The 22,064-nt window shown below is 56.8% G+C and overlaps 7 protein-coding genes across 7 annotated transcripts; 3 read left to right on the plus strand and 4 right to left on the minus strand.

Annotated features, from left to right (window-relative positions):
• Positions 1-86: 86 nt before the first annotated feature.
• On the minus strand, positions 87-1,268 carry SODALDRAFT_358209 (hypothetical protein; the record flags this gene model as incomplete). Its single annotated transcript, XM_028614082.1, has 6 exons — positions 87-161; positions 211-462; positions 562-638; positions 769-871; positions 1,013-1,190; positions 1,252-1,268. The coding sequence occupies 6 exons, from the start codon at positions 1,266-1,268 to the stop codon at positions 87-89; spliced, it is 702 nt and encodes a 233-aa protein (XP_028467598.1).
• Positions 1,269-1,404: 136 nt separating this feature from the next.
• Positions 1,405-3,093, plus strand: SODALDRAFT_275229 (hypothetical protein; the record flags this gene model as incomplete). Its single annotated transcript, XM_028607971.1, has 4 exons — positions 1,405-1,488; positions 1,566-2,036; positions 2,111-2,771; positions 2,888-3,093. The coding sequence occupies 4 exons, from the start codon at positions 1,405-1,407 to the stop codon at positions 3,091-3,093; spliced, it is 1,422 nt and encodes a 473-aa protein (XP_028467599.1).
• A 1,550-nt stretch (positions 3,094-4,643) lies between these two features.
• Positions 4,644-7,511, plus strand: SODALDRAFT_343778 (serine/threonine-protein kinase cbk1; the record flags this gene model as incomplete). The annotated part of the gene is made up of 7 exons (XM_028613136.1): positions 4,644-4,661; positions 5,093-5,631; positions 5,703-6,094; positions 6,173-6,254; positions 6,315-6,402; positions 6,492-7,223; positions 7,254-7,511. 7 exons carry the CDS (start codon positions 4,644-4,646, stop codon positions 7,437-7,439), a joined length of 2,037 nt encoding a protein of 678 aa, XP_028467600.1. The 3' UTR covers positions 7,440-7,511.
• A 60-nt stretch (positions 7,512-7,571) lies between these two features.
• Positions 7,572-9,976, minus strand: SODALDRAFT_349924 (DNase I-like protein). Its single transcript, XM_028613445.1, has 2 exons — positions 9,296-9,976; positions 7,572-9,160 (listed from the first exon to the last, which is right to left on the minus strand). The coding sequence occupies exons 1-2, from the start codon at positions 9,731-9,733 to the stop codon at positions 7,796-7,798; spliced, it is 1,803 nt and encodes a 600-aa protein (XP_028467601.1). The 5' UTR covers positions 9,734-9,976; the 3' UTR covers positions 7,572-7,795.
• Positions 9,977-10,289: 313 nt separating this feature from the next.
• Positions 10,290-12,880, plus strand: SODALDRAFT_331912 (WD40 repeat-like protein). Its single transcript, XM_028611581.1, has 2 exons — positions 10,290-11,827; positions 11,959-12,880. Exons 1-2 carry the CDS (start codon positions 10,581-10,583, stop codon positions 12,695-12,697), a joined length of 1,986 nt encoding a protein of 661 aa, XP_028467602.1. The 5' UTR covers positions 10,290-10,580; the 3' UTR covers positions 12,698-12,880.
• SODALDRAFT_138105 (E3 ubiquitin-protein ligase ubr1) lies at positions 12,805-19,710 on the minus strand. Its single transcript, XM_028606760.1, has 3 exons — positions 13,390-19,710; positions 13,022-13,296; positions 12,805-12,948 (listed from the first exon to the last, which is right to left on the minus strand). Exons 1-2 carry the CDS (start codon positions 19,626-19,628, stop codon positions 13,029-13,031), a joined length of 6,507 nt encoding a protein of 2,168 aa, XP_028467603.1. The 5' UTR covers positions 19,629-19,710; the 3' UTR covers positions 12,805-12,948; positions 13,022-13,028.
• A 1,181-nt stretch (positions 19,711-20,891) lies between these two features.
• SODALDRAFT_331915 (hypothetical protein) lies at positions 20,892-21,321 on the minus strand. Its single transcript, XM_028611582.1, has one exon. It carries the CDS (start codon positions 21,245-21,247, stop codon positions 21,035-21,037), a length of 213 nt encoding a protein of 70 aa, XP_028467604.1. The 5' UTR covers positions 21,248-21,321; the 3' UTR covers positions 20,892-21,034.
• Between the last annotated feature and the right edge of the window lie 743 nt (positions 21,322-22,064).

Below are 22,064 nucleotides of genomic sequence, written 5' to 3' on the forward strand. Positions count from 1 at the left end.
AGTCTCCGGGCAACACATCTGATGCCGATGATCACTATTTACGTGTATCAACACGGCGCTTCGGGAACCCATGCGACCCCGCCTATTTATGCTAGCGCGGCCGACACATGCTTCTCCTCAGACAACAGACATAATTCATCGCGACTGTCCCCAAGGAGGAACTGTATATGGTACAGAAAAGGGTACGGTGGTTCAGTTTGAGCCGGCCACCTCCGAATATCGACGGAGGTTTATGGATCGATGAGACGTCCCGCAGCGCCGAAGTTCATAGACACTTCTCATACACGCTGCCTTCTCGTCGTGTAGATCGACGTGGATGGTAGAGGGGTGCCAGAGCTCATTAACAGAAGACTGAGCTCCCTGCGTCATGCACACTGGTGCACATCCTTCTGCATTTTGCAGGATGGTCTGACGCATGAGACCACCATCTCCGTACCAAGCCCGGGACGTGTAAATCGCACACTGACCACCGAATGTGAGCGTGGCATGTCAAGCAGGCTGTATATTGCCAGCATATTCAGGGTGATATGTGCCTTGATAGACATTATAGAGGCTACAGACGAGACGGGGGAGAGATAGAGTGATACGAGAGGTGTGATACGAGACCGTGTTAAGACTATACATGTGGCATGACTTGGCTGAAGATGGCAACTTCGCATAGCATAGCACGGCGGTAACTAGTAGCATAGCATATCAAACAAGAGCATCGATACACGGTGAAAAAGGGGCCTAACAAGAGCAATGGGAAGAGATGTGTTCAGGGCTCACAAGACAGCGGGTAGTCCCTCGTTACGGGGGACATGTAGACATTGATAAGATGCGAGACATGCCGGATAGCCTGATTGGCGCACAGCAAGTCCAGTGAGTATCGCTGTCGGACGTTGAACATTTCATGGTTCAGGTGGCCCCAATAAGCTTAGATAATCCTTGATTACTCTGGTGCTTCGATATCAATTTCCAGGCCATCAGTCAGTCGCACGGCAACCGACAGCGTTTTATTACGAAGTAGTACTTCGTAGGGACTTCTTCTCCCCGAGTCGAAGGCGGTGAACTCGACCCCTGTGCTACCATATTGCGTAGTCGTTTCGATAGGCTGGATAAGAAGCTTATCGTTGTAATGCGACCCACTGTCTCCCCATAGTGGGGTGAAAAGTTCTGGCTGGGACAGTGATAAGTCGGCAGAATCGGCCCTGCAGGAAAGAAAAAGACTGGGAAAAAATTTCTGGCCAAAGCTCTCGAGTTGCGCTTCACCCGACATCTTCTTCCATTTCCCATCCCTACCTCGTGCCCACCCTTCTCTTTCCTCTGCGCGCACATCGGGTTAACACATATCAACTCTTAAGATCTCTTCTTTAGTCCCGAATTAGTTCAAGAATCCCCATTCTTCACTTTATCTCTACCGCAATGGCCCCCCAACCCGTTGCCCTCTATGGGCTCGAGATCCCCCCCGGCGTTTTGGTCCCGGCCGCGCCTGATTTCCCGGCTTCTGTAAGTATCGGAATGCATTTGCTCTGCTCTTTGCCAATTGCGATGCTTGTTCAATTCTTGGCTAACAGGGCATGCAGTTCCACATTACCATGGCTGCCGTCGACCCTACCGAGCAGCCGGAAGCCGACGAAGATGGCAACGTTCCTTCTGTCCCCCGCTCCACCCTTCGTCTTGTCAAGCAGCGCCTCGGTGATGACCTCGATGATGACGACGAGGTTGATGAGGAGTACATGAGGGCGCTCATCGCCGCCTCTGGTGATGATTCTGAGGACGAGTCTGACGACGAGGCCAACGGTGGACCCAGCGACCCTTCCAAGAAGAAGAAGGGCACCGCCCAGCTCCTCGAGGCCCTCAAGAACGCCCAGGACGATGAGGACTCGGAGGATGAGGAGATGACCGATGCCAAGCCCAACGGCACCAAGTCCGACAAGAAGGGCAAGGCAAAGGCCTCGAATGATGACGAGGAAGAGGAGGACAGTGACGACGACGACGACGAAGATGGCGCCGACCTGGAGCAGTATGTTATCTGCACACTTGACACCGAGAGGGTAAGTACACATTGTCCCGCATAGCAGCATATACTCTTTCTCCGGAATGGCTCGCTAACCAGCTCCCCCCGCAGAACTATCAACAGCCCCTGGACCTCCATGTCGGTGAGGGTGAGAAGGTTTTCTTCATTGTCAACGGTACTCATACCGTCCACCTCACCGGCAACTACGTTGTCGATGACGAAGAGGAAGATGATGAGGACGAGGACGAGGACGATGAGGACCTCTACGACATGGCGTCGGACGAGCTCTTGGGTGGCGAGCTAAGCGACGATGAGAGCGACGAGCTCGACGGTGTCGAGAACCCCCGCGTCACTGAACTCGAGTCGGACGAGGAGGAGGCTCCCAAGCTGGTTTCTGTCGGTGAGAAGAAGAACAAGAAGAAGCGTGCGGCCGAGGAGGCTGACGGCCTCGACGAGCTCATCACCAAGGATGAGGAGTCCAAGCTCTCTAAGAAGCAGCTGAAGAAGCTGAAGAACAACAAGGGCGAGGCTGTCCCGGCCGAGGAAGGCAAGGGCAAGTCGGACAAGAAGGTCCAGTTCGCTAAGAACCTGGAGCAAGGTCCCACTGGCTCGGGCGAGAAGGCCAAGTCCGGCAAGGCTGCCTCGGGCGTTAAGGTTGTCCAAGGCGTCACTATCGACGACCGCAAGGTCGGGGAAGGCCGCGTTGTCAAGAACGGCGACACGGTTGGGGTGCGCTACATTGGCAAGCTTCAGGACGGCAAGGTCTTCGATGGTAAGTCCCTATACTACCTACCTACCTAGGCTTACTATTCCCCCTATCTCTCTTCTCTTTCTTTCTCTCTTTTTTTCCCTTTTTTTTTCCGAAACTAACTTGTTTTATTTTCACAGCCAACAAGAAGGGCAAGCCTTTCTCTTTCAAGGTCGGCAAGAACCAGGTCATCAAGGGCTGGGACATCGGTGTCCTGGGAATGAGCGTCGGCAGTGAGCGCCGTCTGACCATTCCTCCCCATCTGGCCTACGGCTCCAAGGGTCTGCCCGGCATTCCGGCGAACAGCACTCTGGTGTTCGACGTCAAGCTGCTGGAGATCAAGTAAACGAGCTCGCTACCCTCCTCACCTGAGCCGCGTCGGTCCGTTGGGTCCCTTGGCCTGATTGTCGACGCAGCAATGTGCTGTATTCTACATGCCAAGAGAGCAAGGCACCGTCGGATCGGAGGGCTGGGTCTTGTCGACGTTCAATCGGAACTCGACCTCAAGCTCCGGCCGCCGTACGATCCGCACCTGTCTCCTACCTGGCTCCTATGAACTTGGTTTTTGGTCTGGTTTCGTCTCGTTCCACTTAATTGTTAGGTTTGCCCCATCATTCAGGAACAAGAGGACCGCTGGGTACGCCTCAACCTCACCTACTCTTTACGAAATGCCGTGTCGAAGAGTCTCCGACCTTGCGGCAATCTGCGAGGATCCGTGCATCCCCCCCCAAGATCCCTTTGGTGGACGGACATGGTGCTGAGCGGGAAGCAGATTGTGTTGGAATGGGATGACGAGGCGAGGTTTCCGCATTGCATTGGACGGCGTCGGGGAGAAAAAATATTAGGCTTTCCTTTCTTTGTTTTTCTTTGGTTATAATCGCCTCAGTAAGAAGGATGGATTTCATCTATGGTATTGCTGCTGAACTACCTGAGGGTCCTCCGTTCTGTTACCAGAGGCTATGTATGTACGTACTTCAGGACGCAATATGCGCAGACTGCTCAGTAAGGTATTGAATAAGGGATTGTCCATATGTCTTTAACATGCCCAACACCTGTGCAATGACTATTGGCCCCAGCATTCTGCAAAGTCAGCGAAGACCATTAGTGGTGAGCAGGTTCCGTTTATTATAGCTGGTCGCGTGGCTGCGGTGGCCAGAGTCTATGGGTGCGGATCTGTTGTATTATTCGGCGCAAGTGGTATCATATATCCAGACAAGGTGGACTTGGAAGGGCCGATAAACTAAGGTAACTGATGGGCCAGGAACATGGGCCAAGTCGTTCCCTGGAAGCAACCAGCAATACTTTTTGGGAAGGACTCAACTACAAGACCCCTATCTTTCCCCATGGCGCGGTGTGGCGAGATGAATTAGGGTTCAAGGGGTGTCTACTGCTCCCGAACCCCTGAGCCCCTGAACCCCTGAACCCCTGAACCCCTGAACCCCTGAACCCTCTACCTGAGTTGTTCCTGCCTTGTCTAGGTACCTTACCTATACCTAAGGTATCTAGTCCTCCCCAAGGTCATTAGGGTATTTGATACGCCATCCACTTTACATCCTCACGGTAGACGCCTGCCTCCTTGCTTCACTCCCCCTTCTTACTGTGTACCTATATATTTCTCTTTCCACCAATATATACTCTACTCTTCCTCTCTTGCTCACCCCCCATAGCTTCTCCTCTCCCCTTCATTAGCAGACTTCAATATCGCCTCGTAAGCTGGGAGCAGGACTCTGGCTAGCTTGAACCTCCGTCTTTCGTTTTCAATGACCATTTCCAGTTCACGATAGTCCTTCAGACTCTATTCAGTCCCCTTCGTCATCCTTTCTACGGGCCCCGGAAACGAGGTCTCTCCCCAGTGACTAGCACTTATCTACCTAGCCCAGTTGATCCATTTCGATCATGACCCATCGGACTCCGGTAAGTAGCCCTGGAACCGGCCGTCTCGACCCTGATTCTAGCACGAGGGACGAGTTTCTGACAGCTACTCAAAAGCCTTCCGATGGATTTACATTTTTATGCTCCGACGGGGCCTGTACAGATAGTAACCCGTCCTCAACAACAGTGCCGCGAGGTCAACTTCTCGGCAGAGCAGGACGAGCCATGAACAAGTTAAACCGCGCAATTCATCGAGGTAGCTCTTCTCTCTCTGTTTTGTGCCTTTCAGACTGGAACCCGCTTGCTGACCATCCATCGTCCTGCTACTAGCTCCCGGTTCTACGGCATTTCGGGCAACCACCGCGGCTCAAGTTACCCCGTCGGGGCAGAGAGACACCGCGAAAAAGAAGTCGGGCATTCTCAGCCCGTTGGCACAGCCATTCCCCTTCTTCCGCCAGCTCCAAAGTAGCAAGGATCACCCGTCGCCTCCGCTTGACCTGTACCCGATCGAAGTCAAGGTCCGAGCTATAGAGAAGGCCGCATTGGCCAAAATCTTCTTCGAGACTTACTACAATGAGCTTCTGGACGACCGCCCGACGTCACGCTCCGTGCGCCTCAGGAACTTCAGAGACCAACTCGATAACAATCCACTCTTGCGTCCCGAAGCAAGGGAAAGACTCGAGGCGGCCTTCTTCCACCAGGAGAGTGCTCATCTCCGGGAGTACAGGACCCTACAGTGCCAGAGTCTCAAGGCTGCCACTGGCCGTATCGAGGACGGCCGTGGTCCCTGTTTGCAGAACTACAAGAGCATCAAGATTCTCGGCAAAGGAAGCTTTGGCGTCGTAAAACTGGCGCGGGAAATCCGTCAAACCCAGACGACGAACGATTATGGACTTGGTGGAAAACTGTTCGCCGTGAAGGTTATCAAAAAATCGGACATGATTCGGGGTTGCCAGGAAGGCCACCTGCGTGCGGAAAGGGACTTTCTCATTGCTTCCGAAGCCTCTCAGTGGTAAGTCTACGCCTGCCCCAAACCCCCGATGTGGTTCCCCGTGCTGAGTCGGACACTTACCCCTTCCTCAGGATCGTCCCTCTCATTGCCAGTTTCCAGGACGCCACCAGCCTGTACCTTGTTATGGATTATATGCCCGGGGGCGATTTCTTGGGGTTCCTCGTTCGCGAGAACATGTTGAATGAGAATGTTGCGCGCCATTACGTTGCCGAGATGATCGTCTGCGTGGAAGAGGCCCACCGGCTCGGCTTTATTCACAGAGACGTCAAGCCCGACAACTTCCTGATCGACGCCCGTGGACACCTGAAGATTTCCGACTTTGGACTGGCCTTCGACGGGCGATGGCCTCACGACAAGTTGTACTACCAATGGCATCGCGAGTCTTTGCTACGGAAGCTGGGTATCAAGCTCGACGGCGACAGGGAGGACAGAAAGGAAAAGACTTCGAGGTCGTCCAAGCGGCGTGAGAACCGAGAGGCGAACCGCCGGCATGCGCTGCCGCCCGCCCTCCAGGCCAGCGCGAGTTCCGAAACTTAGGGAGGGATTCCGCTGGTTGGACACCTGCTTGACTGGCGGGCTACCCGGAATCGCTCCTTTGCACAGTCAGTCGTCGGCACCAGCCAGTACATGGCCCCAGAAGTAATCGACGGAGACGAGTACGATGGACGATGCGACTAGTGGAGTATTGGCATCATCCTGTTCGAGTGTCTGTACGGCCATACTCCTTTTCTCGATGTAAACGGTCGGCGCCAGACCAAGTTAAATATCCTGGTAAGTCGACTTCCAAGGTTGGCCATTTCGGGCCCCTGTGTGAACATGTTGGCCTCCGAGATGGACGTTTAAGCTCACATCGGCCGAAGAAGCACAACCATACCCGTTTCTCGTTCCCCGAAGAGCCCCGGGGCATCAGTTACGAATGCCAGGACTTGATTCTGCATTTGCTGCGAGACAAGAGAGACCGCCTTTCCTCGTACAAGTACCGGGAACAAGACATCCACATGGCGTTCGACTTGGCCTTCCCTCCTTGCCAATATGTGTTTGACGAGGACGACGCCGTGGATATCAAGAGACATAGCTGGTTTAGGGGCATCGATTGGCAGAACTTGCACCGCACGCTCCCTCATTTCGTACCCTACTTGCAGAATCCCGAGGACACGCGCTACTTTGACGAAGACGAACCCATCGCAGACTGGTCTGAATCGCTCGAGGATGATCAGCACAGCGAGCCTCCCGAGCCCCCTTGTTCGGCCAAGAAAGTGCGTCACGTCTTGCGTCGCGAGGGATTTGGGAGCAGGAGCATCAATGACTTCTTGAGCTTGATCGGGGAGCCGTTCGACTCGACCAGACTCCGCCAGATTGATCAGGTGATCGACACGTTCGCCCGCCTCAACGAGAAGGGCAAACAGCTCCTCAAACATTACGTCCGCAAGTTCGGCCAGATGGAGCGTAAGCGGGCACGAGATATTCTCCTCCGCGACCGACGCACTCGGCGAGATGTCATGGCCATTCGGAAGCAAAAGGCGTTCACTGGGTACACGTGGAGGCGAGCACCGTCTCCGCCTCGCGTCCCGACGCTTGAAGGGTCGGTCCAGGTACCGCTAGGCTGTGATGGGAGTCAGCAGTCAGGGGTACCCTTCCGGGAACAGTTCATGTACGATGGTTACCCGCCGGCGTACGGGATGCAGCCACTGTACTGGGACGGAAATGGCCAGTGCGAGATTGCCGGGAGGCGGTGTTGGGATCCTGCTTCATACCAGCAACAACAGCCTCTGGGGAGGTCGTATTACTGGGAAAGGGGGTTTCTGTGAGCCTTGTCCTAGAGGAGGGAACAGGGATAAAACGGCACAAAAGGGAATGCATGGCCAGTGGCAAGAAAAATGGGCCAGAAGGTTTCGAGGGATCAGATGGATCATGGGAAGCAGAACGAGGTGTCGGAAGACATGGTGTGCGATGTCTTGCTTTCTTTGTTGTCTTGTTGTAATTAGTAGCATTAGGCTATATCCTTCCTCCTTCACACGTCAACTATTTCTCCCTATCAAATGCGTCGTGTGGGTTTTCTGGGTTTTCATGGGTGAGACAGGACAGTGGTAAGGTTTGATATGTTTATGTTTCCTACCATACTCACAATCCATCGTGATCGACTGACTGATTCCACTCCCACACTTCACCAGCCTCTTTCCCACTGCACCTTCCCGTCCTCGCCGACGACTCCGGGCCCTGCGCCCCCGGCGGCGGAAGCCTTGGCGTTTAGGATCTCCCATTCGAACTCGCGCAGGGCACGCAGCTCAGAGCCGAAGAAGAGCAGGGCCATCAGGCCGTCGACGACGCCGGCGACGAGGCCAAGGGAGCCCAATAGGAGGAGCAGGAAGTTGAAGAACCTGAGCCGGGACGGCACGAACCAGATGCCGGCGAGGGAAGCGAGCCAGAGGGCGAACCAGACGAAGAAGTGCGCGGCGCGGAGGCGGCGCTGGGATTGCTCGCGGCGGACGTAGGCGCGGATGGTGGACAGGACGTCGTCGTAGGCGCTGCTGGGGAGCGGGGCGTTGTCTTGGTGGGCTGGGTAGTGGGTGGGGTCTAGTTGGAGGTCGAGGTCCGACTCGCTGGCGAGTTCCGGGGCGGGGGTTAGGGGGGCGGAGAGGGGACGGGATTGTTGGGGTGGGCGGCGTTGGACTGCGTGGCGGTGAGAGGAGCGCGGGTTGTTGTTTTCGGACTGTGAGGCGTCTCGGTCGTGAGTTGGCGGGTGGTCGGATTGCGAGCCCGTTTCGCTTGCCGTGGGGCTCTGGAGGTATGAGGTTACGTTGTCGATGGCGGCTGTACCGTGGGCTACTTTGGTTGTCCCTGTCCCGGCTTGCGGCCTTGTCGGAGGGTCGTCTCGTGTTTGAGGCGAACGTCGTTGGTTGGACGAGGTGTGGTAGGCGATGGTCACTTCGACGGAGAAGTGGTCGCTCAGGGAGCAGCCGAGACGGGGATGAGGCTCAACCATGCCGACTTTGGCGGACTTGACGACCCAGCCGGTCCTCGTCGAGGCACCGTCCCGGGCATTTCCGTGCCTGCGGGAGGGCGAGGTTGCGCGCTGGCCGTCGGCGACGAATACGTAATCGAGACGCTTGCCCTTGGGGTCCAGGGCGTGAGGCGGGACGGCGTAAGGATCAGAGCCGGACTTCTTCTTGGAGGAGAGGCGGCGCTGCTGGTCGGCGGACCAGCGCCAAGTGCAGTAGACGCTGTCGGAGGTGGCGCCGTTTTCGAGAAGGTTGAAGTCGGCGGTGGGGACGGGCCGGCGGCGAGCTCGTTCGAGGGGGTCGTCCGGGGTGCCGAGGGAACTGTCCGGGTGGAGGAGGCGCCAGGCGTCGCGAACGAGGGTGGCGTGGGCGGTGATCAGGCGGTGGGGCAAGGAGGCCGGTCGCATATTGAAGTCGCCCAGGCCAAGCACGAGATGGCCGCGCTCGGTGGCGCCTCGGAGGAGTTTGGACATTTCCCAGGACTGAGCGAGGCGGTGACAGAGGTATGAGTCTTCGTAGGGTGCATGGGTCTTTTAGAGTCGGCGCTACAAGTCAGTACGCGATGCATCGCAGACCTTTGGTGTAGTGGTGGAGAGGTGGGGGGAGAAAGGGCGAAGGACGAAGGGGGAAGGGGTTTTAAGTGAGGACCATTCTGGGTTACGAACATGAGTGTTGAAGACCTCGATTATGTCCTTGGGGCCGGGACCATATCGAATCTTTGCGCAAGCGATGCCTTTGCCAACGTACCAGTCGCCGCGCCAGAAAGCGGTAGGACGGCCATTGAGGGGGTAGCGGAGCATGGTGCTCTCCTCGATGGGCCAGTGCGAGAGGATGGCGAGGCCGCCGCCGAAGGGCCCGCTGAAGTAGAACTTCCCATAAGGGAGGATACTGCGGGTTTCGCGACGGACGGTCTCGTAGTCCTCCTGGGTGAAGCACTCTTGGAGGGCGACTATGTGAGGCCTAGGGGCGGCAGAGGCGATGCGACGGCCGATCTCGGTGAGACGTTCATCGCGGAGCTTTGAGATGAACTTGAGGCCCCAGCAGTTGAGAGTGATGATGTTGATTTCGGTGGGCAACGTTATCCCCATTGTCGCATGGGGCATAGAGCTTTGTGAGATTTGTGAGAAGACTTGGCGATTTGAAGGTCTGAGTTGCAGGTGCGATGTAATACAGGAGAGGAGGAGAAGGGGTCGGAGAAACGAGGTGGACCGTGGGACGGGCGCCAGATGGCAGATGCGTTCGTACTAGCCGGTACACCAACTCTTGGACGAGGATAAGGGAACAGTGCCTTTGTCAGTTCCGATATTACACTGAGACCTCGGTGGACCGAAGAGCGGCGACACGAAGTGTACGAAGTTCACGAATCACATAATACATCACGATGTACGGATTTGGTGGACGGCGGCGGAGTACACAGTACGTATTAGGTATAATATGTATAATACATACCGTGCAGCCGTCGGGGTGTCGTGCATGACGAGGCTGAGGCTGTTACACGTACTATCAAGGACCTCCTATTGGTGAGTATGTGGGCAGTGTATTTTAAACTTCCTAGTCCTTGTTCTCATAGGACGCCCCACTAAAGTGTTGACGCGACAGACCACGAACTTCTCAGCCTCGTCCACCACCGTGACCGGACCATTTACCACCCTTCAAACACGCTCATGATCATATGCAGTGACTCAACAAACCACGACTTGAATCAACCCTTCCACCTCTGTCTTCTGTCACCCCGATTTATGTTTACTTTTGGGATCGACCTTTCTGAATCAAGTAAACAAAACGCCCCTTCGACACTCTGTTTTGCTTTCCTCTATCCCCACGATCCGTCGTCTGGGCATCGGTCAAACGTCCATCTCATCCAACCTTTCTCGAACGCACCGCTTTGTCCGCCCCCATCCGCCTATCTAGATTGTTACGGCCATTCCAGTCTCCTCCCGACACAGACAAATGGACGACTTGGATCTCCCCGATGCTCCTCCCCTTCCTGAGCCGGTACCCAAACGTCGAAGGGTCGCGACGGCTCGCACAAGTCTCAGCTCCGTCCCCCGCTACAGCTCGCCCGACGAGCTTACAACAGATATTAGGGAAACCGCCGCTACTCGCCGCATCTCCATTAGGCGAGGGAGGCTCAGCAGATCCCCGCCAGGCCGATCCAGCGAAGATGAGCTCAACGGTGCATTCTACTCCCCTCCCCCCAGGTCAACGTCTCCCGGTCGCTCCAGACCAAAGTCGTCCAGGCCAAAGCCACAGTCGAGGTCTAGGTCAAAGTTAAGGTCAAGGTCAAGGTCAAGGTCAAGGTCAAGGTCAAGGTCAAGAATGAGGCGAAGATCACCCACTTCAGTCAGGTCAACGTCGCCGGGAGACGTAAGATCGAGACCTCGAAGGAGGAGTCAGTCCCGATCCTCGATGCCGTCCCATTCTCGCTCTTCTTCCTTCTCCCCCGACCGGCGCTCGTCTCCTTCAAGGTCGGGCAGCCCGTCGAGACTCAGCGCCGGGTCGCCATCACGGTCACCATCCCCATCCCACTCCGAGCCGAGGTCACCTTCCGTTACATGCTCTCCGCGAAGTCTCACCGAGAAACTACAACACCGCCTCCACCTCTCTCCCGAACCTCCACCCCCACCGCCGCCACCGCCACCTCGCCAGCCCGCCCGCCCAGATTACCATCCCCACATGACACTTTCCGGCCATAGACAGGCCGTCTCTCAGGTCCGAATCTCCCCAGACGGCCGCTGGATCGCCAGCGCCTCAGCCGACGGCACCGTCAAGATCTGGGATGCAGCCACCGGGGAACACATGGATACTCTCGTCGGCCACATGGCCGGTGTCAGCTGCGTCGCCTGGAGTCCCGACGGCGGCACCCTCGCCACCGGCTCCGACGACAAGGCTATTCGCCTCTGGGATAGGGTCACCGGTCGCCCCAAGCTCAGCGCCAAGGGGATCCCCCGCGGCAAAGAAGGCGTCGCGCGCCCCATGCCTCCCTTGCTCGGACATCACAACTACGTCGTCAGCCTTGCCTTCTCTCCCAAGGGGAACATCCTCGCCTCTGGTAGCTACGACGAAGCCGTGTTCCTCTGGGACGCCAGGGCCGGCAGCTTGATGAGGAGCTTGCCGGCCCATAGTGACCCGGTCAGCGGCATCGGTTTCTGTCTCGACGGCACCTTGGTCGTCAGTTGCTCGACCGATGGTCTTATGTATGTTCTTTTCGTTCTCTTTTTTCTTTTGGACTGTCACTCCCCCTTCCCTCTATCCCATGCCGCTTGACATATTTCATGCCGTCTTTTTTTGCTGACATTTCCTCGGGGGTCTGTCCCCCCTGCCTTAGTCGCATCTGGGACACATACACCGGCCAATGCCTCCGAACCCTCGTCCACGAAGACAACCCAGCCGTGACGTCTGTCTGCTTCTCTCCCAACGGTCGCTTCGTTCTAGCCTACAACCTTGACAACTGCATCCGGCTCTGGGATTACGTCTCGGGCACCGTCAAAAAGACGTACCAGGGCCATCGCAACGAACAGTTCGCCATCGGGGGTTGCTTCGGCCTCCTGCCCCTCGAAGAACCGGAACAACCTGAAGCCAGTCCCGATACCAAAATCAATGCCCGAAACGGGGATTCGTTGAACGGCACAGTGAGTGACGGTGGCCGCGGCGGCGGCGGAGGAGGAGGCAGCACCCGTACCACCGCCCAGGGGCAGCTGCAGGTCCCGTTTATCGCCAGCCCCAGCGAAGACGGCGACGTCGTGCTCTGGGACGTGACCTCCAAGGAGGTAGTGCAGCGTATCAGCGCCCACCCGGGTCACGTCTGCTTCTGGGTCGACGTGCTCGGCGACACCATGGTCACTGCGGGGCAGGACGGCAGTATTGGCGTCTTTAAGCATCGGAGCTCCGCGGCCAAGTCTGCTCTTCCTGGGAATGCCGCAGAGGAGGAGCCTGTTCTCAACGGGCATGCCGGCATGGCGAATGGCGACAGTGCTATGTTGGATCCGGCCATGCAGACGGGTGAGGGTACAGATCTGCGCATCAAGATGGAACAAGAGATGGATGTGGATGTAAATGGCTCTTAAGGGAGATAGCGAGAGAATCCTACTTTCGTCAGTACGAGGCACGCACGCCCAGAGACAATTCAATGCAGTGATCCCTCTTATGGCAGCCGATGGGTCTAGCAGTTTGTTTATTTTCATCCTCTCACTCCCAACCTACTAGAGAGCAGAAGACAATGCCAATATAAAGACGTCCAACCCCAGTTGCCCCCCCCTATAACTCACCCACGCGCCCTTGCTGGTATGCCTTTCATATTGAGATCTAATGCGTCCTCCTCCCAAGAAACCATCAACCAACCTCACCACCTCACCACTCTCTCCTCCCCTGACCCAGGGCAAGCCCCCCACCCCAATCTTATATCGTATCCCAACCGCCAATGTTGACCTCAGCCTCAAGCTTACGGCTGATAAAACTGGGGATGCCATGGCTGAGGAAGGCCTTGCGGAGCATAGAATCGTACCGCCGTTGATTGAGGAACAGTTGCCGGCCGTGGCGGAGATTGGGATCCGTCTCGCCGTACTTGTCCATGTAGGGGGCAGTACTATATGAACCAGACATGCGGAAGAAAAAGATTGTGCTACACTTGCGGATGTTGAGGAAGAGCCCTATGTTTTTCTGACACCTGAAGATTTGGGACGCCGAGTCAGCATATCGTTCCATGAAGAAGGGGGGAAAAAAGAAGAAGAAGATAAAAGAAGATATAAGGGAAACGTACTTGCGCATGTGCTGCTGACAGCCGCCGATGCGTTGCGGTACCTGGTCGCTCGGCGTCGACTCCTCCTTCAAGCAGCACACGGCCTGCGCACAAAAGACGTCGCCGCAAAACAGACAAATGCTGGGGTCAGTCAAGTCCATGCCCGTCGTGGGGCACTTCCTGCGCGATGCCTCCTCGATGAGCATGTCGTACAACTTGGGCAGGCCCACGAGCTCGAATATGCCCGGATGGCTGAGCTGCGCAGACGGCGGCAATCCCTGCTCCTCGATGGACCCGGGCCACATGATCTGGTGTCTCACCCAGCCGCTGACGAGGCCCGACGTGGATGCCGGCCAACCAAACCGCGGCGCGTACTCGGTCAGCGAAGTACACATCTCATCGAACGTTGGAATGCGCAGCGCGCCCGTGAGGCGCTCGAGCTCGTCCGCGTCGGGTTGGGGGGATATGTGGCTGTTGAAGTCCAATCCGCACTTGACGTACAAGAGGACGGTGCACTTTCGAAGGAACGTGAGGGCGTACTTCCTGGTGAAGGCGTAGTAGCTTTCCAGGCTGTCGAGCTCGGGCTGCGCAAAGGCAGGGTTGACGTCTGCCGGCGACGTCTCGTCCAAGGCGGTGATATCCACGCCCATCCTCGTGACGGCCAGGCAGAATTCCGCGAAATTGTCCAAAGCAGCGTCTCTGCCCTGGCGGTTGATGAGATGGCTGACCCAGATCCTCAGAGGGACATTCCTCGCCAGGTGGTAGACGACCTTGACAATCTCGGCCAAGTAGCAGAGCCGGAGAACGTGCATGACGTCGAAGTCCTGTGCCACAACGACACCGAACACGCACTCGGTGAAGAAGATGAAGTTGTCTTGACTCATCAGGGGCGGGTAGATATCCACAGGCCGCCTCGTGTTGTCCGTCTCCTCACCGAAATACTGCGACATGAATAGCTGGCAATGCTGCCTTTCGCTGTCTCTCCGGAACTCCTCCTCGATCCGGTTATCGCCTCCGGCCTTCAGACCGCCGATGGAAATGTACGACGACGTCGTCTCGGCCAGGATTCGCAGGTGGGTCAAGGTCTGCTCCGGGGTGCTGTCCAACAGCGTTTTGCCATACTGGGCCTCCACGCCGCGCTGTTGGATCTCCGTGGCGGAGACGGAGTACCCAACTGCCTGGACCAGGACGTCGCTGTAGAGTATCTCGTCGCGGTCTCGCACCTCTCTGGGGTCGACTGGATGCCGCGTCCGGAAACTGTTCTTCTGAATGGTATCCCGAAGCCGCCTGTAGACTCTGACTAGCTCGCCCACGATGCCGACTTGTTCATTGCGCCGCGACCGCCGCGACAAGAGCGGTGTGTTTACCACAGAGAAGACCGAGTTCAGCGGGGTAACGGCTGGGAGACCTTCGGACAACTCCTCCGTGGACCAGGCCTCCTCGACAAGTTGCGACGTCTTCTCCGCCACTGTGCTTGTAACATCAGCCTTGGTATAATCCGTGAAGGCATCCTGAATTCTGTCAGGAGGACGCGCGGCACCACGTATGTAGTAGCCCGAGCGCATTTGTGTGTCCAGGAACTCCCCGAATACTCTTTGCGACTGCGCCACGCCAGGATACGACTCCTCCTTGCCTTTCCAGATGACGGGGAGGAAGGCATTGCCAAGAGCCTTGCAGAGCGGGCAGATGAATTCTTTTTGTCGTAGGTTCTCGGGATGGTGTCGGGCGATTTGATGCTGATGCCTCCTGTGTGTCGCATCGATGTACGTCTCGAAGCAGGAGAAGTGCATCATGTGGCCGCAGCCGACCGACAAGGGGCCCTGCCGACACAGCTTGGACGGAAACCCCTTGCCAATGGTCTGCCGCTCCGTAGTGAAGAATTCCCCCCTGGCATTGACCTTGGTTACCTCCTGTCGGTTCTCGCGCGCTACACCGAATGGCCTGATATCCTCCGCGGACCGATCCAGGTTGCTCGGCGTGTGGAACGCCTCACGCACGAAATCCGGATCCTGCAAGTCGGTCTGTCGCAGAATCATGCTTTCATTGATCATGGCGAACGTGCCATAGAGGCGACGGTCGTCGGTATCTTCCTGGCAGAGGATGCATGTTCCCGCGGGATACTTCCAAATATTCTTCCGGTCTTCCGCTTGCTCGAGTTCTTCATCAGAGCCCAGGTCGGAGCCCCAGTCAATCTCGCACTGGTTATCCATGAAGCTCTTCTGTTGCTGTTGGAACTGGGCCATGACTCTAGCCTGGCGACTCAGTGCTGCCCGCTTCTTCCTCTCGCGCTCCTCTTCCGCCGAGGCGATAGCCGGAGAGGCAGCGTGGATCCGGTCCACGGGAATACCCAGGCGTATGTATGCGCCCTCAAAGGTGCGCGGCCTCTTTTGCCTCATCCGCTTGAGGATGAGGGCGATCTTCGAGTGGCATGCCTTAAACTCGTCGTCGGTCGACATCATGTCCAACAAGGCGACAATCGTCTTGGCATTCGGCGCCTCCGGCATGAAATTGCTTCGCCCATGTCTCGTGAGTGCCAGAGAGACGAACGAGTTGGGGGACTCCTCTTCCATCATGTCGTTCTCATCCGTGCGGTCCTCCGCAATGGCAATCAAGACTAGGTGGAGGACGATCTGCAGGAACGTCTCGACCCGCGTCGAGGGGACGGTGGGGGTGAACTTGGGGGCGACGAGGGGATAGAGCAGCGCATAGTAGATAATCTGCGCGAACATGCCGGTAGCAGTAAAGGCCGAGAGGTCCTTGAAGAGACCCGAAGGTATCGGCCTGAGTTTGGGTTCGTACACGACTTCTTCGACGGGCTTCCCGGTTCTCACCGCCATCTTGTTGCGGTACACCGTCTCCGACTCTTCTCTCTGGTTCTTGTTGAAGTGGGCAATGTACGGATCGACAGAGTCGAGGTATTCCGCCTTGAGCTCGAACATGCCCACATCAGAGTCACCCTCGGGAGGCTTGAATACCGCCATCTCGTCGAGGATTTCATGGAAGTCCTCCGATTCCTGGAACTTGTCGGGCATCTTATTGGAGATCTCGTTGAAAGATAATGGTCTGCAGCAGAGAGTGTGGACGATGTCGCGACGGATGGCCATGGCGGTGGGGTTGGGTTCATCCTCCAAGGCGATGAGCGAGGTGCGGTCGCTCAGGAGTACAATCAGAAGATGGATCATGTCTTCCACGACATCCAGGTGTTGGGAATCGTCTTGCCCCTTGGTCTTTTGTTCGAAGATCCCCTTGACCCATTTCTCCATGCCGAACCTGTCGATGATGGAGGCCAAAACCCGACTGGGATCGCAGACAACCATCGCGGTCTGCAGAAGGAAGATGTCACGATGGTGTGAGACATCCCTCTGGTTGACGCCGCGATAGGTCCCCGCTTGATGCCGGAGGCTCATGCCGTTTCGAACCCACATGTTGGCCTTGATCTGCGCTAGCCAAGCGCACACGCGCAGCGGATAGTCGAAGGCGGCCATGAGGTGATCGTCGGGGGTATTCTCCCGCCTCGGCATGGTCTTGCGACCCATCGACTTGGGCTGCATCATCAGCTCCTGGGTCGTAAAACTGAGAAGTGCCCGCATGCTCAAGGCGGGGAGCGACTTGCCGCACTCGACCAGCCACGACAAGGTGTAGTGGAGCGCATGGTGCAAACTGATGGGTTCCTCTTCCACGACGAACTTGACCACGTCGTACCTGCTCGACTCGCCGTCAAACTCGAAGTCTCCCAGTGTCTTGAACCGGACTTCGTCCTTGATCTCGGACGGCTTGAAGCGAAGACGCTCGGCACCGATGGAATTGAGAATGACGGCCTTGGCGGTCAGCCGTATGGCTCGGGCGACAAAATGGCTTTCACTTTCGGGAACGTTCTTGAACGATTCGGCGAGCTGTCTTGCGAGCCTGTTGATTTCGCGCGTGACAATGGAGGCGGTTATCCAGCTGTCCGTCTCGTACTCCACGTGCTCGCCTACAGCGCGCGTGTTGGGGCCGATGCCCTGGTGCAGCTTGACGAGATCGAGGAACTGCATCAGGTAGCGCTCCTCGCATCGCAACTTGTCCTGGACGTGGGGGGAACCGAACAGGTATTTCAGGTGCAAGTAGAGGTGGAACATTCGCCTGTTGGTCACCGAGCCGGAGTCGAAGGCCAGAAAGGCGTTGGACGAGACGTCCCAGGGATAGCCGACTTGCCTGGTGGTCAAGAAGGTGTAGAGAACGGCGAGTAAGGTCGTCAGAAAGTTACCACGCTCCACGATCTCGGCGGTGATGGAGGGCGTCGTCAACATCTGGAGTGACAGATTGATAATGGAATGGTCGGGTTCTCGATCCCCGATCAAGTACAGTTGGGCCAGGGTAGTGTACAGGCCGGCGAAGCGCAGACCAAGAATGCGTTTGAACTCGGGAATGGATACGACAGTTGATATGTAGAGAGACCGCAGGTCGTTCCTCATCTTCTTCCACATGCGCAGGTCAAACAAGATGAGCCAATCGAGGCGGACTCTCTGGAAAACGTCCTCGGCAGGAGGGACGTTACCGCGATCCATGTACCCTGGTGGCGTCTCCAGCCAGTAGCGACCCGGCTTCGGCGGCGGTGACTTGTCGGTTTGGCCTAGGATTCTAGGAATCTCCAAGTTGGCTTTGGCGTAGATGGCGGGCGCGATCAACGGTTCGGCCGTGTCGGAATCGGATGGTGTGACGTCCCTCTCCCTCCCAGCCCTCCGCGGGACGGCAGCCGGGGCTGGCGGCGGCGGAGGAGGAGGCGGCGGAGGAGGAGGCGGCGGCGGATAGCCGGCCATAGTGGCCTCGTCTTCCTCCAGGGCCTGATCCGGGCCACGCCAGTCTACGGCGGTGCCAAGGTCTCCTCCTCCCGCTGCTTCAACCCTCACGTCGACCATCATGACATCGTCGTCGTCGTCGTCTTCGTCATCCTCGTCGCCATCTCCACCGGCATCGGTAAATGGCGTTATACCACCCTCGACCCTACCCATATCGATATCCTCTTCGTCGGAGACGTCGCCGTCATCATCTGCCGGCTGTACCGGCAGGTCCTGCATCTGAAGTATCTGCATAACAAAGCGATGGGCAACGGTGGCTTGCATGTCTTCCCCCCGAGCCAGTCCTTCTTCGTCGTATATGCCGTCTTTCCCCACCTTGGCGTGGACTCCAGAGCTGCCTTTGCGCCAGGGCCTCATCATTTCCTGGCAAACAAGGATCCGCAGGATGTTGTGATCGCTGCCGACGCTGCAGCCGGAAATATCGCTCAGCCACTCGACCATGGTGCCGCACATTTGCTCTCGGAAGGTATCACGAGCCGAACGTATTGTCACGGTCACCTTGATCTCTTCGATTTTCTTAGCCATCTCGAGAAGGCGATCGAGATTGTCCAGATGCTTGAGAATGCTCCGGCCGATGGCATCCGTCTCGGTGGCATGGGCCAAGCCCACGGCCTCGGTGGTGGAACAGGCACGGGCGACCTGCTTTTGGACGTCTTCGACGCTGTGCTTCTCGTCGTTCCAGAGCACGAGGGAGAACTCGGACGAGCCTTCCGGTCCCTTCCCGTAGGCCTCGGGGGAAAGCTGGGACATCTGTTCGTCCTGGCGAATGGAGTCGGCGGTCTTGGTCTGGCGGAGCTGCTCGGGGGAGCACGAGATGACATCGCAGATGTAATCGAAGACGCGGCCGATGGTCATACGCATGCTCTGAACTAGCTCGTCGGGGAGGCCGGCACCCGGGCCGGCACCGGCGGCCTGCTTGCCCTTGCCACCGTTGCGCAAGCCGGAGGGATCTTCGGAATGGATGGTGCAGAACATGGGCACCCTCCAGGCCTCATCGTCGCCACAGTCGCAGCAACCGCTATTGCCGACCGAGATGGATATGCGAACCATATGGCCCTCGTGGTCGGTGGCATCGAAGCATCGACTGCAGAGGACGCAGGTCTCGTCGGTGCTGCAGGTGCGGCAGGAGTAAGAGGCCTCGCCGGCTTTGAAAATGTGACCACATCGCTTGCCGCGGGCGGCTTCAGTATATTCAGCGCCTTCAACAGCACCCTGGGCGTCGTGAAGCTTCATGTTGTGGGAAGGGCGACCCTGGGGGAAGAACAGGCCCATGTAGCGTTCACCCCCCGCAAGAGACCAGAAGAGACTCTCTAGGAGGTCATGGGCGGCAGACGGCGAATAGCGGTAGTTGTATTGAGCAGGCATGTCTCTGAGAAACTCGCAGAGCTGCCGCTCCTGCGTAGACATGGGAGACTCCATCATGGGGTTGAGTGGTGCATATGCACCATAGCCTTCCTGGTAGTCCTATCCGGAGGGTAAATGTACGGTGCTTTCTCAGTTCGGATTCAGGGCTCGTCGGGGGGTAGCGTGTGGATGTAAGGTAAAGCTTCGAGATGAGCGTAACTTGCGGGGGGAGGTCGGGTCGGGTCAAGACTGGGAGCTTGTGTGACGACTCGGCACGAGTACGATGTCGTGGGTATATTTATGTGCATGTAAATCGCAGCGCTGGTAACACCGACAGTTATCGAGCTGCAGGATACTTCGTACTGATGCCAAAGAAGGTGTCAGTGAGGAGATATTACAGCACAACGGCGGCGGCGGCGGCACGTAAATCTTGGTGGAAGCTGTTGCAGGCAAGGTAGTAAAGTAAGGCAAGGCAAGAAGATGGTAACATGATCTTGATGGGGAGTCATGGTCATGTCATGGTCAAAAAATCCACAACGTGGAGGAACAGGCGGGCAGTTAGAGGGAAAAGGAGTCATGAGTGGTTGTAGCCAGTTGCTGCATCACTTATCACTTACCAGAGCAATAGGAAGACTGGGAAACACTGCTTCGTCCTTGGCTGTCGTCTGGGTTAGGGAGTACAGAAGTAGTCGTCGTAAACGGAAACGTGGTAAAAGGGAAGATGTGAATGTGAATGAAGCCTAGGCGGGCGAGCGTCATGGACGTTGGGAACCTGGAGGAAATCCACATCTACCTTCGTACGCTAATTTAGTACTACCTCTTATCTGTACTGTACCTGTATCTGCCCCGAGGTGGGTAGACGAATTTACGGTGTAACGACGATGTTCCGTGCTACTCCGTACCTACCTACCTTAAGGCAGTGGCGGTGTCGGACGAAGAGGGTAATTACGATGTACGAAGGAAACTAGCAAGTAGACGTACCTTACTGCCCTATAGAATCTGAGCCTATAAAAGGTACTGATACTTGATTTCCTCGGCAAGTGCATCGCTCCTAAGGTACCTTAAGGTACTGAGCATTCCGTATAACTAAGGTAGCGCACCTCTTCCCGCCAGACCCCGCTGTCCTATCACCCCACCACACTGACTGGCAGGCAGGCAGTCAACGTCTAAACTTCTATGAAAATTCCGAAATAAGTAAATGTACCTAATACCACATGGCTCCTGTTTGGTGGTTAACGTGGTGTGTACTAGCTACCTTACTCCTCATGACGGTTGAAACGGTTGAAGAGAGAAGCCCGTGTCCTATCTGCCACTGCCCTTCCTTATAACCGATCACGTCAAGTCGACCGAATAATTCCACGTCTGTATTCTCAACAAGCGTTGTCTTTACACACTAAACAACCGCATACCATAACTCGCCTAATGAGGCGACAGAGACCTCAGGACTTCCCCGGCAGTATCGCCATTTCCCCCATTCCTCACCCTCAATGGCCCTGGTCGGGACCCAAAGCCAAAACGTCAATCTCTCTCCGTCCATCAAAATCTCCCAGCCAAGCACACAGGTTCTTCCCCGCCGTCAAGACTCGATTCACATCCAGCTGCTCATTCTCAGCCTCCCGCTCACGGAGCCGCGAGTCCGCCCCAACCTCGGCGTCTCCCAAGACGATCGTCTCGGCCCACTCGAGCAGATGCGTCATGTTTTCCACCGCCACCCGCTCCGTGTTAGGCACATGAAGCCGATCCCGCTGCGACTGGCTCCAGAGTCCCGAGCAGACCATGCTGATGTTGGCCAAAAGCGAGTCCGTAGGGACCGCCGCCGTTGAGCCCGTCCTGCGGTGATGATGACTCGGCCCGTCCGCCTTCCTGCGGCCGCCGTGTTGGTGGTCCCGCGAATACGGAGACCATCGGTGCTGGTTGCGAGAGGGAGCCGAACAGCTGGGGTGTTCGTCGTCGTCTTCGGAACCCTCGTGCTGCTCGCACAGGCTGTGGAAGGCGTTGCTGTCGCGGAGGCGGGAGTTGACGAGGCGCTCCCCCAGGTAGGCACGGCTTGCTTCCAGGCATATCTTATGGACCTGGCGGATCGTCGAGACGTACTGGCTCGACGCTGCGCTGGTTCCCGAGACCACACTAGGACGGGATCCCACTTCCGTATTGCTGTCGCTGGATGGATAAACAGTTTCCGAGACGCTGTCGGTGCTCATAGGCACGGGCGAGTACCCGAAACCCTTGCTTCTGTCGGAGTACCCGGAGCTCTGGTCCAGGGTTATCTACCAGATCGCTACGCTAGGCTTGGGGATTTTGGCCACTTCACCTACCAGGTATATGCAATCCTCGTCCATGTGACCAGGAACCGCCGAGCCTGGCTCGGGCAAGTCGAAACAACCAGAAAATCCGATTCCGCCGTTGTGGAACAAGGTGAAGTTGGAATTAGCCTGTCCCATGAGTGGAGCCGAATGGTAGCCATGATTGCTTAAATTTCCCTGCTCCGCTCCTGTTGGGATCACCTGGGCGGGA

Source organism: Sodiomyces alkalinus (assembly GCF_003711515.1).
Source record: "Sodiomyces alkalinus F11 unplaced genomic scaffold SODALscaffold_3, whole genome shotgun sequence".
Classification (NCBI taxonomy): domain Eukaryota; kingdom Fungi; phylum Ascomycota; class Sordariomycetes; order Glomerellales; family Plectosphaerellaceae; genus Sodiomyces; species Sodiomyces alkalinus.

Bases quoted from the DNA above. Each gene is read 5' to 3' on its own strand.
- SODALDRAFT_331915 (XM_028611582.1), bottom strand. From the start codon at position 21,247: ATGACGCATCTGCTCGAGTGGGCCGAGACGATCGTCTTGGGAGACGCC.
- SODALDRAFT_138105 (XM_028606760.1), bottom strand. From the start codon at position 19,628: ATGATGGAGTCTCCCATGTCTACGCAGGAGCGGCAGCTCTGCGAGTTT. The intron at 13,297-13,389 runs GTACGTTTCCCT...CCAAATCTTCAG, and splicing joins TGTCAGCAGCACATGCGCAA to GTGTCAGAAAAACATAGGGC.
- SODALDRAFT_349924 (XM_028613445.1), bottom strand. From the start codon at position 9,733: ATGCCCCATGCGACAATGGGGATAACGTTGCCCACCGAAATCAACATC. The intron at 9,161-9,295 runs GTTCGTAACCCA...CGACTCTAAAAG, and splicing joins TCGAGGTCTTCAACACTCAT to ACCCATGCACCCTACGAAGA.
- SODALDRAFT_331912 (XM_028611581.1), top strand. From the start codon at position 10,581: ATGGACGACTTGGATCTCCCCGATGCTCCTCCCCTTCCTGAGCCGGTA. The intron at 11,828-11,958 runs GTATGTTCTTTT...CCCCTGCCTTAG, and splicing joins TGCTCGACCGATGGTCTTAT to TCGCATCTGGGACACATACA.